The 14,445-nt window shown below is 44.8% G+C and overlaps 1 protein-coding gene across 15 annotated transcripts in view; it reads left to right on the top strand.

The window, feature by feature from the left end:
- The first annotated feature begins 3,533 nt into the window (after nt 1-3,533).
- LOC102565760 (OX-2 membrane glycoprotein) overlaps nt 3,534-14,445 on the top strand; it is a 67,743-nt gene continuing 56,831 nt past the window's right edge. For 2 of the 15 annotated variants that reach the window (XM_059720517.1, XM_019476228.2), the window contains exon 1: nt 3,548-3,957. In XM_059720517.1, the coding sequence (XP_059576500.1) occupies nt 3,946-3,957 (12 nt within the window). In that variant the 5' untranslated portion in view covers nt 3,548-3,945. Of the gene's footprint in view, nt 3,958-14,445 lie in introns of all 15 variants that reach the window. The other 13 variants (XM_019476233.2, XM_059720519.1, XR_009459011.1 and 10 more) reach the window with 11 other exon arrangements.

Raw genomic sequence — 14,445 nt, 5'->3', positions numbered from 1 at the left:
ACTCCATGGGGGTGGCTGGGGTGAGGTGGCAGCAAGAATCCCTGCTGTTCCTGCTGTTCTCTGCCCAGCTTGTCTTTCTTTCTCCTGTTCCTGTGCCTGGAAGGAGCCCGATCCTACCCTCCCTCCCAAGTGTCAGGCCACAGGGCAGGAAGGTGGCTTGGGATGGGCTTCTGGTGTGCACAGAGTTGCCATAGTAACACTGGAGCCAAATCCATCTGCTCAGCAAAATCGTACAGAGCTTCCCCGTAGCTGGCTCAGACAGGGAACTGGGAAATGCACTGGGACCTGCCTGGTGGCCACATGCTGCAGTGGACACAAACAGTATATGTGTGTGTGTGTGTGTGTGTGTGTGTGTGTGTTGGGAGGGTATGACCCCAAACCACATCAGATCCCACCACAGGTCAGCATATGGTGCTCTAGTCCTGTTGGCTACAAATGTCCAACTCAGGATCCTTAAAATTCTAGTTTATTAGGCGGATTGAAACACTGTAATCATAAACCTTGGGGCTGATCCCCACACATGCACACATGCACACACATACACACACACAGTAGCGAGCTACAGAGTCAGGTATACCTATCCTACAAGCACTGGAGTCTGTCGTTGAGGCTTCTTTCAGCGTGGTGTTATCTTCCAGAAGGGGGTCGCCGGCTGGTCCTTCTGGCTGGACAGGTCTGGTCGAGTTGGAGATCAAGAGGGCGTCACTGAGGGTCACTTTTCACTGCTTTTTATCTGTCCTTAGCAGACTTTGGTGACTCCCCAGTTTTCAGGTTTGCCCAATCCAGGGGTCATTGACCCTTGTGGGACTTCTCCCCCTCGGTGGCTACTGGACGGCATCTGTCAGCCCCAGGGGTCGTCCGCATGTACGTGCAGGTTTGGGAGTCCGTTGATGAATTTTGAATAGGGCTCTGGGAGCAGTTGATCTGGAGATACTCAGCCCAAAAGTTGGTCCCCAGCGTTGATTAACTCAGGCCAGGGCTTCTAGCCCTTGATCAGTGATGTTTAGAGATTTCCTGGTTGTTACATTGTCTTCTATTGAGTTCTTCCCTTGGTTGATCTGCAGCTTCCCAGGTGTTAATTGCTACCTGCTACTACAGTGTTACACATTCAATCACTGATTCACTCTTTCCGGGGCCAGCCTGATACAGGGAAGGGCAGTTTGATTCCTGCCCTTGTTAACATTGTTACAATGTATAACTTACTTATGAAACTAAACACATTTAGTTGAAAGTTGAAAGGTGAGGAGTATAAAATATAAGCTACAAAAGTAATGCTATGGCACACAAATAGATAAAAATACCAAAATACAAGGGGAGATACAAAATGCACACATACAAATTTCAAAACACAGTTCCTTACCTTATACTGAAAGAAAGAGGAGGGAAGAAAAGGTAGAAGAGGAAAAACATATCCAAAGAGGGGAGAGCAAATGCAGGCAAGAGGAAAAGGGGGCTTTCTGCTGCAGTCCCGCTGCCAAGGACTGCTTTGAGACGTAGACAAGGAGAATCCCGCTGTCCCCTGGATGGTTCTTTCAGTTCTCGACTCCAAATAAGGCTGCTGATAGAGGTCTCCCAAGTAATGGCAGTTCCTGTGGGGAAGTGTGAGCTCTTCCAGGGGATGATTAAATATAGATCTGTCTGTCTGTCTATATGTTTATCTGTCTGTTTAGAGATACAGTGTATAGAGGGAGAAAGATTATGCATGTGTGTGTGTATCTATCTATCTATCTATAGATATAAAGATATACATATACATATAGATATAAAGAGAGAGAAATATATATCTACATATAGGGAGAGAGATTTATGTGTATGTATGTATATATCAATATATATATTTTCGTTACATAATTATGTGATGGGAGCATTAAAACACGGGTGTAATGGGTATATAAAAAGAGATTTACAGTATATGAAGTTTAGCACATGTTTAATGTTTCAGGAATGATAAAAAAGAGATGTATTGTATAGGCCTATTACCTTATTGTAATTGCAAGAAGCACTAACAGAATTCTTAGACTCATACTTGAGGCTATTGGTATGGCCTGTATTTTTCTTGTAGTAGTTTACCATAGTGTAGGTACAATGTAAGGTGTGTATTTATAAAAATAGTCAAATAGGAGTCTACATGACCCCTAAACTGAGACATCATTCCTTTTATGTTATTATCCATTTATGACAATCCCATGAATCATTTTCGTAAGGCAGTTGTTTATTTAGTTTTGTGTATGGCAAAACTGAATAGTTAATTTTGACATTGTATGTTATGCTTTGTTAATGCACCATGTAAACATTTAATGGGTCTATTTATTAATGCTTTTTGATATGTTCATGTTTATAATGGAGTGTAGGTGCCTTCAATTTTCTGTTTGACCAAGGCCCCAACCAATCTGAATCCAGCACTGTAGGTGAGTCTCATAGATGTGCAGGGACTCAGACAATCCTATGTATCAATGAAGCCTTCAAAATGACCCTTATGATTCATGATGAGTTTCACAATGCCCCTCTACAATTCAAGGATGAAAACTCAACTTGTATAAATAAGAGACATGACAGTCAGATCTCTGGGTAGTTGTGCCCACCCTGCACACACTTGCTGGCAGACTTATGCCAAAACACTCAAGCACGTGGTCTATAGTGGATAACCCTAACGGATCCAGCAGTGGCATGATAGCACAAGGGCTCAGAACAAACCGTCTTCTTGCTGTAGTCCTGGTTCTGGTCAGTCCTGCATCCAGAACTATCACAAGGGGCACGGACAGAAGTGAAGCTGCCTGCTATAACTGAGAACGCTTTGCAGGAAATGATCTGAGCTATAACAATCCCCCAGACCAAACAGAAATTCATAGCAGGGTCCAGGCAGGAGGAGAATCAAGCTGCTGGCTGCCCCTAGCAGTGCTCCTCCTTCCTGTCAGTCCCCTGTTTTCAGAACAGGAGGAGGGAAAGGCAGCAGAGGGAGTGCATTGTAGGTTCCCCAGCTAGCACTGGAGGGTGAGGTGCGTGAACTGGTCTTACCCCCCACCAGGGTGTGGTCCAATACACCTGCCCCAACCCCCAGCAGGGGCTGAAAAAATCCCAGACCAAACCCCCTCCATCCCTTTGCCCCATCCCTTTCTGAAAACAGCTTGAGGCTGGCAGGCACTGCAGACACAAGTTACAAAAGAGACACTATTTTAAAATGTCTTCATCTAACCCCCTCGTGCAGTAAGGGGGGCAGATTTCCACCCAGTTGCTTATTTTTTAAGTGGTCTGCAGCCATGCACTTGAGTTTGGTCACAGCTACAGACCAATTTCTGTGGCCAAATTGGGCAAAAATTGTCACTCCTGTCTGTGTCCAAGGTTACTCAGGTGCTTCACTGCACCACAGGGGCTAATGACTCGACCTTGGTGCTGCAGCACCCTGGGGTGGTGTCATGAGAGCTTTTGAAGGGTGCCGTGTAGTGCTACCCAGTGTTTCCACTGCATACAGCCATGATCCACAGCACAGATGGAGACATTTCCAACAGGAAGCCATAGCCTTGCAAGCTATCTGCTCCCAGTTCTCTGCAACAGAAGACCTCTTGTATGGCGTTTCCAGTCGGGAAAGGAGTGAAAACTGAGCGCGGGCGGTTCCCGAGGGGCGCCTCGCGCGTAAAAGAGGTTGAGCTCCGCTGGCTCTTCTCCCTCCCCGCGCCCTGGAGACGCCGCTTGAGCTCTGGCACCGGGAACCACCCCTCAGCCCTCTTTGTTCCCTAGCAGCGGGAGTGCAGAGAGGATTGCGGCGCACGTGGGACGGGCAGCAAAAGGTCCCGTGGGAAGGCAGCACTGGTCCTAGCGCTTTGCAAGATGACCGCTCCGCCTTGAGGGCGTGGGAGATGTGAAACTAGCCAGCAGCACGGCTCTCCTCCTCCGCTCGCACACCGCAGGGGCCGAAGAAGCAGCGGCGCCATTGCCGGCGGCGGAGCGATGGGCTCTCAGGTGAGTGCTCCGTGAGGAGGGAGGCAGGGCGGGAGGGGCCCAGGGCAGGGCAGGGCAGGCCGCGGGGCTGGGGCGGGCGGTGCCCCGGAGCAGCGGGGCGGGAAGGGGCCTCGCCTGTGCCCTCGCCCAGCCGCCCTGCTCGGGCCTGGAGCATCCCTGGCGCCCCCGGCGCTGCGCCCTGCTCTTTCCCAACCTACAAAGGAGGCCCGACCTAGCAAGGTCCTCCTCATCCCCGGCCAAAATGGCCCCGTAGAGCCAGCAAGAGATGTACGAATCCAGGACTCCCGGTTCCAAATGCGTACCTGACGGGAAACTCCATGCATCTGGGTCCAGGAAGGTCTTCTGGCGCAATTTGGTACCCGCCGAGGTGTTGGGGCTTAAAGCCCATGTTGTGGAAATGGGAGGCTCCTCCCCAGTTTGCGGCCCCATGGCTGAGGGCAGGTGAAACTTTGGGGGCATCCAAACCCTGAGCCTCAGGCCAGCACGTAGGACACCAGCCAAAAGATGCTGGAAATATCTGAAGCCCCAGGTGGGCACAGAGGATGTTCGCTGATTGTTGGGCCACGTACAGTTCTGGACTGACTCACGGATTTGGACCTGATTTGGCTTGGATCACAAAAACATTTTTTTTAAAAACAAAAAACTTTTATTAGGCCAACTGAGACACAGAGAGAAAAAATATCTTTTTTTCTTCATCTGCAGCCATAGGCAGATGAGAGTCTTTGGGTAGATGGGGCTGTTTTATTAGATCAACTAAATCGCTGCAAAAATTGTGCCTGAATGCTTGCAAAGGACAAACACGTTTCTTCAGACAACTGCAAACAAGTGCCAGTCCCAGGATAATTGGTGTCCTGGGTGAACTGTGTACCTCAGCTCCTCCCACCCATCACTGTACCTCAGGACCCAAAAGGAGTTGTGATTCTAGTGATCTTTCCTCTGAGATCTTTTCAGAGGTCTTTCTTCCCCTATCCATCCAAAGGTCTTAGACCAAGCTGGAGCCGTAAATCAACCAGGGCTGTTATCTAGCATGATGCTCCATTTATTTTGTTCTGCATATCATTTTGGTGCCCCCTGCAAACTCTGCCTCTGCCTGAAGAAGCACGTTTGTGCCCACAAGCTTACAAAAAAGATTTTTTCCCAACTATTTAGCTGGCCTAATAAAAGATATCATGTTTACCCAAAGACCCTTGTCTGCCTGTGCCCTTAGATCAGTACAACTACAGCCAACACCCATGTCCACCAACTGCTCTCCGCCCTGTCCCCTCGGCGTTGGCACCCCCTCCCTTCCCGGGGTTTCCACCAGAGCTTGTTGATGGGTCTTGAGGTAAAGACATATTCTGCCCCTGCAGCCACAGAGAAAAGCCCATTTCCATCCTCTCTGGGATCTCAGGTATTTAAAGCTCTCTGGGATTTCAGCAATTTGAAGACTATTATCAAATTATCCCTCAGACTACTCTTCTCTGGACTAAACAACTACAGCTCCTCATACACCCTGTCTCCTGGGACCCCAATCATTTCTGCTGCCCTTCAAATTGCCACGTTTTATTATAGTGCTGGCAGTGCATTACTGGAACCAGCTACCAGGGAAAGGGCAGATTCTCCCTGTCCCAGTGCTTTGATTCCTTCTGTCTTGATGCCATTCTGGAAGACTTACGTTAGCTAAATGCAAGTTTCTGGGATCAATACAGGAATACCTAGGTGCAATGTAATGGTCTGTGATATAAGTGGGGCTGGAGCTTTATGATCACAATATCTTCTACCCTGTAGCACCACAAAACTATAATTTTTGACTCCAAGAAACCACAGCTAATGCATAAGGCCATTGTCAAAACCCAGAAAGCATCCCAAGAATAGTACATTAAGTGCTAGGTCTAAGAAGGAACTTCAGATGGTGTTTTTTGGTGCCCAGAATGGAATCTAGACCTATTATATATGGGTCCCCGGGCTCTCTATGTACAGGGAGAGAGATGGGGACTTAAGAGCCAGCATGCACAGCAGGAAGCTCAGCCTAGGAAATGTGAGAGTCAAGAGTGTGTCATAAATCCCCTCCCTCTTTGACACTGATTTACTATCTTCCACTGAAGTCTGTTCCAGGATGGGATGCATACTCTCCATCCCTCCTGCTTAAGGTGTTTCATTTTTCAGAAAAAATAATATTAAGACTCATCATGTTGAGAGCAGGGTGAGATAAGCAACTGCACCTTAGTCTATTGGTTAGGTCACTCTTCTTGCAAGTGAGGAGACGTGGGTTCCAGTCCCTGCCTCAAAGAAGACTTCAGTATTTTATCTAATCACTATTTAATGTTGGAGGAAGGGGAGATACTGCATAAACACATCTCACAATTGTATACTTTATGCATGGATCTTTGCTTATAAAAGGTGAGCTGCATGGATGAAGCAGAAAGTGGAAATGACTCCTCCTGCCTTTGCTTATTTAGTTATTTATAAAAAGGAGTTCTGTTTGGGAAGTGGAGTTCACTGGTTTTATTTGTAACCTGAGAATGTTAGGTCTGGCTTTTACTGCAGAGCTTGGTAAAGGTCTCCATCGTCCAAGTAGGAAGGATGTCTAGAATAATGAGCTGTAATGTATTTTCAGTTCTTCAATAAAATCCAAATTTAAAAAACAAAATACAAAAGCAGAAATTCATAATTGTGGCTGTTTCTCAGATAGCATTGTCTCCTAATCTGTAAAGCCAAAATGGCATTGGGAATAAATACTCAATTCTTTTTCTGAAAAAAAAAAGAAACCAACCAACCATCTGGCCTGATTTTTTGCATTAGAAAGTGCTAAAGCTTTTTACTTTCCATTATTATTCTAGTTTAAAATAAACTGCTTGGGGAAGGAGGGGGGCAGACTTGATCTGCTCAGGTCCCTTCTGACCCTACCAGCTATGAAAAGTCATCTTTAAAATGAAAGATTCCACCTGTGTAGAGGTGGATTGTATGAGGATATATAGGCTATCAGTAGAAATCCAGTGGTGCTATACCGGATACACAGAGCCAGTGGAGTGGCAAGTACCAATGCCAGAATTTCAGCACCATCCCCTAATCACCTACAGCAGTGACAACTTACTGGCAGGCGGATGTAAAAGGCACCCCTTCCCAATTTGTCTCCCTTGGTAGGATCAGTAGTGCAGGACAAGACCTGAATGTCTGTGAGTTTCTTCTCTCAAACCAAATCCTGTGACCATCTCTACATTTGGGGGAAGTCTTGCTGTAAACTGTGAAGCAATTGTCGCATTTCTAACAGTTACATGTAGGCCAGCTGCCATACAGTTGCTCTGCTGTTTGGAATGTAACAGCTGCTGTGCACTCCTGATCAGCAGCTCCCTTTTTGAAATAGCCACAGATGTATGCGTGTCCAGACCCAAGAGACATTGCTGTAGGCTTCTCTCCCCTTTGTTCCTCCATTTCTTTTTCCGGGGACAAAAGCTATTCAGAACTGTGATCCCCGTAGCCCGTTTAGTAGCACTGTTAACATTATTGCCACAAAAAAAAAGGGAAGCCTAAAATTACAACCAAAAACCCCCAACATATACCGTTACCAGACTACTGCCCTGTTCTGTAGATCACATTTTTAAGGCATCTATCTCTATTTTATAGAAATCATGGAATCATAGGACTGAAAGGGAGCTCAAGGGTCATCTAGTCTAATCTTCCACACAGATGCAATATGTGCTAATTTTTTTACTAGCCCAGATAAATGCCTATTCAGCCTCTTGAAAACTTCCAGTGAAGGAAAACCTCCACAAAACTCCACACCTTCCCTAGGCAGCTTGTTCCATTGTTCTACTGTTCTTGAAAATAAGGAAGTCCCTCCCCCCCAATATTTAAATTGGATTTGGGTGCCATTTATGCCTGTCAGCTAAGGTCCTGCTCTCTGTATCCATAAAGAACAGTTGTCCTTCCTCTTCTTTTCAATTTGAAATCTTCTGTCATGTCTCCCCCTTAAATCTCTTTTTCACCAGACTAAACACACCTAGTTCTCTCATCCTTTCTTCATACAGCTTGTATTCTGATCCCCTTATCATTCTTGTTGTTTGCCTCTTGGTTTCTCCATATCCTTCTTAGTTGCAAAGCCTGCTATACTTTAACTGGGGCTTAACTAGCACTGAATAGCAGTATCACCTCCCATGTCTTACCTACTATTCTGCTGTTAATGCAGCCCAAAATTGGAATTGCCTTTTTGATGAATGCTTGTATTTCTGGAAGACAAGGATCTTTGGGTAAATGTGATATATTTTATTAGACTAACCAAATAGTTGGAAAAATTGTTTTTTGCAAGCTTTTTGGATACAAACACCCTTCTTCGGGCATAGGGAAAGTCTGCTGTTGTTTTGTTTTGTGTTCTCCTGGATGCATTAGAAGCCAATATGCAAAATGCAGGTCTGTGAAAATGCAAATGTACAGCAGTGAGGATTAGAGGCCATAGGAGACAATGTATGAGACAGGTGGAGTGGGGGAGGAATGTTGACCTGGTGATAGAATGTAGCTGGGATTAAAAATGTAGAGAGGTTACCTGGGGTTATCAGATGGCAGGCAGGTTATAATGTGCCATGAATACAATGTCCATATTTAGTCCATGATTTTTTGTATCCAGTAGATAGATGAAGTGAAGTTCTTAGGCTCGTCTATGAAAGGTGTTTTGTAAATTCCCTTTGAGAATTAGAACTGAGAGATTGGAGAGAGAGTGATTGTCTTGTGAGAAGTGTGCACCTGCAGATAATTGGGTATTTTTATCTTTGATAGATTTTTGGCGTTTGTTCATTCTGGCATGCAGTTGTTGTTTGGTTTCTCTTACATATTTTCCATGAGGGCATTTAGTGCACTGGATGTGATATCATATTTCTGGAGGTGCAGGTATAAGATCCAGGAATGGTGATGTTTCTGACGTGGAGTATAGTTATTGTGGGGGTGGTTTAGATATGTTGGCAGGTGTTACGTTTCTTGTCCCTGCATGGTCTGGATCCATTTGGTGTGCTTTGGGCTGTAAGAAGTTTGCTTCTGGTTATAAGGTTGGCTAGGTTTGGTGCTTGTTTAAAAGATAGGATGGGTGGTTCTGGGAAGATCTCTTTAAGAATTGGTTCTTCTTCTACTATGGGTTGTAGTTGTATGAGAATTTTCCATATAGGTTCCAAGGAAGGATGGTATGTCATAACTAACAGTTTGTGACTCGTGGGGATTTTCTTTTTGTACTGCAGCAATTCTTCACGGGGCATCCAGGTGGCTCTTTCAAAAGTGTGATCCATCTCTCTGGAAGAGTGTCCTTGTTGAGTGAAAGCCCTTTTGAGGTTTGCAAGATGATGATCATGAGTGTTCTCCTCAGTGCAAATTTGGTGGTATTGGAGGGCTTGGCAGTATATTACAGCTTTCTTGGCGTGTTTAGTGGTCATTATATTTCTGGATCATTGCGAGTCTATGATCCACCAAATCCAAAATCCGCCTCAGAAATAATACTTCCTAGCTTATCTTCCACTGTATTCATGCACTTGGTTTACTTGCCTAGGTGTAGCACTTTCCATTTGTCTTTGCTGGATTTCATTCTGTCGTCTAGTGCCAGGTTCTCCAGTCTATCATGGTTTCTTTCAGTTCTAATTCCATCAACTCCTGTGTTTGCAATCCCTTCCAGTTTTGTGTGATTCCTAGACTTGATCAGGAAGCTAGAGAAATGTAGACTAAAAGGCATCCACCTAACAGTAGTTCTATTTAGTCTATATTTCTCTAGATTATTTATGAGAATGCCATGTGAGACTATCAAAAGTCTTACCAGAGTCCAAGTATAATCAAGTCAACCACATTCACCAAATCAGTTATCCTGTCACAGAAGGAGATTAAGTTGGTTTGGATTTGTTCTCACAAATTGTGATCACAGTTTTCATTACCAGGTTTTTACAAGGTGTCTGTTTTATCATTTGCTCTAGTAACTTCCCAGATATTAAAGTTGGGTTGATTGGTCTATCATTCCCCGAGTTCTCCTTTTCTGCCTCTGGAAATCCCACCTCCAGTTCCCTGGGATCTCTCTATTATGTATGACTTTGCATGCATCATTGTCAGGGCTCCGAGATTTCTTCAGCCAGTTTCTTTAGTATTCTGGGAAGAATTTCACTACTCTGAAACAACTTAATTCAAGTGTGTTAAGAACTCTCTGATGTGTTGTTTACATATTATCCTGTTCAGCCCTTCTGCTTCTTTGTCCATATTAATTTTGTTAACTACTTGGTTGCACTAAGTTTATATTATGAAGACTGAAGCAAATTTTTATTGAGCAACTCTATATTCTTTGCATCACCTGTCACAGAATGGGGTCCCTAAGGATGGCAGTGTTACCCATAAGGCCCCTCAACCAAGCCAATTCAGCCTGATGGGCACCCTCTATTCTTGCCTGCCACATCTTGTTGTAATTATAAAAATAGCGAGGCTGCCTTCAAATCCACTTGGACACGGTTCTGATAGACTCTCTGAACCCCATGGGTTCCCAGACCCCTTGTGGGTCCCGTTTCACAATGGATGTCTCAGGACACCCCAGCCTTATGAGCTATATGCATGGTACTAGAACGCCTCTTTACCACTCCCCAAGCCTCGCAGATGGTATTGACACAACGTCCCTCCAAAGCCTTGGTTTCACTCGGCTCTCTGGTCGTTACAGGGCTCTCCGTGGCCCTGTCTCAGTCTCTGTGCCCTCACTAGCACCAGGGCCTGTCCCCACCCCGAACGCCGCGCCCTCACTGGCACCAGGGCCTGTGCACCCCAAATACCACGCCCTCACTGGCGCTGGGTTCCCCACACTGTAGTGGGCCCCAGTGAAGCCTCCTCCTCCCCCAATACCATCACCCAAATCACTAGTGTTCTAAACAAAAGTAAAAAAAATGCAAGCCCCTAGGCTATACCATAACTCAAACTGCAAAAGGTGTGCTCTACCGGGAGCAGAACTTACAGTCAGGCCTTTTCCCTTTGCTTCCTCAGGAGGGCTCCTTCCCCCTTGGCTGCTGGCCTTCCTGAGTTCCAGCCTGGGATTTATATGGGCCCAGGGCCCTGCCCCTTCTGGTCAGCTGACCAGGTGCAGGTGCAGATTAATTTGCTCTCTAGCCTGTTGCCCTGGTAATGTGCACCTTGGCTTCTGCCTGTTTCTTTGGGCTCTCCCCAGGCAGTTTCTGCTCTTCTAGGAGCAGGGCACCTTAGTGCCCTGCGACATAACCCATTAATTGATTTGTGATGTGTATTCTTCAGTGTATCAGTCAGAAAGTGAGCAGCCCAGTTTCAGTCTCTAAATAACTTCATACAGATTTATAAAGTATAGCCCCAAACACAGTGCATTGTGATAGTCTAATCTTGGCAAAATAAATATATCATCAAAAGCAAGCAGTGGAAGTGGACCAATGAAAATGTTTTGAAGAAAAATGGCATTACCATGCCTTATAGAAGTTGGACTTCAAGTGTCGTATTTCTTGGTCTGTGGGCCATTTTCTAAAGCCATTTTCTTTAACGGGTAGGTTTTTTTTCTAGACTACCTCTTCTATGATGTACCAATCTGTGAGGATGCATCCTCTCCCGTCATGAAGAAAGGAGTCAGACAACCCAGACCACAGTAGAAAATAGAAGAGTAAGACCCCAAAGTCACAAATTAATGGGGCATTGCAGTGGCATTTTCAATTGAAATAATAAGGTTTTCATTTTAAATATATTAGTACTCAATATTTTGCCAAAATAAAGTGTGTATGTGTGTGTATGGGCTGGGGGGGCGGGGGTGGCAGAAAGGCGGGGGGGGGGGAATTAGTCATTTTCAAGCTATCTCTACAAGTAACTAGTAGTTATTGCTAATAAATACCGTATCTTTGATTCAGCATATTCTGATCTCTGCCACCTGCTCCAGTTATTTCCCTGACCCTACCATCATTACCTTAGTCTTGTTTTGAGATTTGAGAAGATAAAGAACAGGGTGCTCACAATGTTTTGGATTTTTTTATCTAGGAATCTCTTGTGACATCAAGGAATGTTGTGAATCCTGTCTAGAAAGTCATCTAGTACTGCATCAGTGTACTTGCTTAGTCCCCCAAAACTTCTTCTGGGGAGTAGTATTTGACTGAATTGGGGTAGAAAAAAAGACTTTTAAACCAAGACCTTTTGGATGTTGGTTCATTCTGAAAGTACTGGATTCTACCACCCAGAACTCTGACGCTATAGTTATCTGCTCTTTTGTGAGTCAACCAGTTGTCACAAGGCTGATAAAGTTATTTTTTGGGTTGGGATCCCACGGGTAGTTTTATCAGACCAAGGCATGACTTTCATGTGCCAGTTGATAGAGTAAGTATGCACCCTTCAAAGGGTCCACTCGGTCAAACTTTGGTCAATCTAACCCTGCTGGATGGGCTAGAAGAGAAGTTCAACTGGGCACTAAAAAGGATGTTATGGAAATTCAGTTAGGGAGCCCCAGAATTGGGACAGATTAATATTTTGCCTGTTGTTTGCAATCCCAGAAGTTGCACAATTATCAGCAGATCTTTCTCTATTTGAGCTGTTGTTTGTAACACTGCCCCAAGGAATACTAAACCTCATGTAAGCATGTTGACAAATGTATTGTGCAAAAGCCTAGAATGTGATCAAGTATGTTCTCAAGTGTCCAAAGACTAGATTTAATTGGGGTTTTCACCTGGGAAGATCTCCAAGCCACACAGCAATCCCAGGAGCAAAACTATACAAAAATGCTCATTTCAGGTTTGTCTACCCAGAGATAGAGTCTTATTGCTGTTCCTCTCTATTGAAAATTAACTTTTGGCCAAACAACAGGGTCCCTTGGAGGTCATGTGGTGCAGGTAGAAGGTAAGTTATGAGGTGTACTTGGCAGGGGAATGACAGACATTAGAGCCCTTTTCATGTCAACTTCCTGAAGCCCTGGAGCACTCTGGAAATGTAGAATATCCACCCTTTCCCCCAGACCCAGGGTAAAGTTCTCGGGATTGTGCCCTGCACCCAGACAGTGGGGTAACCTTCGGGGGAATCAGGGCACACGGTCCAGAGGGGGTACTTCTGAAGCATCTGAGAGAAATAGTGAAGATGGGTGCATTGACCCAGGACCTTCTGAGATTCCTTCTGAGTTTAGGGAGATGGGACCACTTGTTGGTGGGTTTGTGCACAGTCTCATCCCTTGGTTTAATCCTTTTTGTTTGAGAATAAAACCAGGCAGAGATATAGCAGAACAGGGCCAGAGTGTGGCTGATACCTTGTCTCTGACTGGAAAACCAGAGCCTGGATTACACATGAATTTGGAGAGCATCCTCTGTGGTAGGAATTGAAAAAACCCAGACAAACAAAAACAAGAACAAAAAACCTAAACATGTATTAAATAGTAGCTGCCTTTTGTTTCCCTCCCCCCCCCCCCCCGTTCAGCCATACAGACTGAATATGTGGTTTGGCTTTGGATCTCAAGGAGAGATATTGTATTAATCAGGTGTATTGAAAAACAGCTGCTTCTGAAGCTACTTCTCACATTTCCTGGCTGGCCTTTGAGATTCTTCCTACACCTCTCCAGAGAACACTTTGTATTCTTCACTATCTCTACAAGAATACTGCCCATCCTCCGGTTTCCTTTTGTTTTTTATAAATGTTCTGCTCTTATTGTTCTCACTGCAGCTGTGCTTCTTTGTTTGCTCCTGAAACACAGGCAATTACCTTGGGGTCAAACTTTAAGAAGCAAGGCTCTTTTTTGTTTAACTTTACCAAATGTTCCCCACCCTTCATTAATTTAGTGTTCCCAAGACGTTTGTTTTCAACTGGAAAGACATATCTTTCAGTGACAGTAAATGCAGGAGTAGGCATATGCCCCAAACAGAAATACCGCTGGTCTTTTGGAAGATGTGGCAAATATCTAAGGGAGGAAGAAGCTGGTCCTGGTAATGTCAGGTCCCAGATCTTTCCCTTTGTCTCTCTTGTTTATCTGCCTCCACAGCTGGCTCTAGTATGTGTTTGCTGGTAGTTACTGATACCCCTGTATCACTCATAACACTTACCACTACCTCGGATATATTTGTAAGAATAAGAAAGCACTTAACTCGGCTGTACATAAAGGTGGCACTTCTTCCTAAACCCAGAACCGCAAAACTGGTGGTTATTTTAATGTTCTGAAGCATTTGGTAAATAATATATATGCAGTTATTGCATCTCAGTGGTAAAATATGCCTAAAATGTCCCAAAACTGCAAAATCCTTCTGATTGCTTGTAACCCCAGTTTCTAAGGCAGCAAATGCCAATGCTCTGAATCCACTTAAATATTAGGCCTAATTTCACAGGCACATATGTTTATGCTGCATGTGCAAAGCTTTTGTATAAAATGGAGATCCTGTTTGAATTTTTTTCTCTAAAGGTGGAACTTTGTGTATCAAAAGTACCCACTGATTTATCCTTTTTTCAGCTTCAGTCAGGTCTGTGTGGGTTAACAGAGCCTTTATTTTCTGTTGACTGCTGTCTGTAAATGCATGTTCCATTTCCACTCAA

The sequence above is a fragment of the Alligator mississippiensis genome, chromosome 1 (genome assembly GCF_030867095.1).
Source record: "Alligator mississippiensis isolate rAllMis1 chromosome 1, rAllMis1, whole genome shotgun sequence".
In the NCBI taxonomy this organism is placed as follows: Eukaryota; Metazoa; Chordata; order Crocodylia; family Alligatoridae; genus Alligator; species Alligator mississippiensis.
This window is presented reverse-complemented; position numbering and strand designations above follow the sequence as displayed.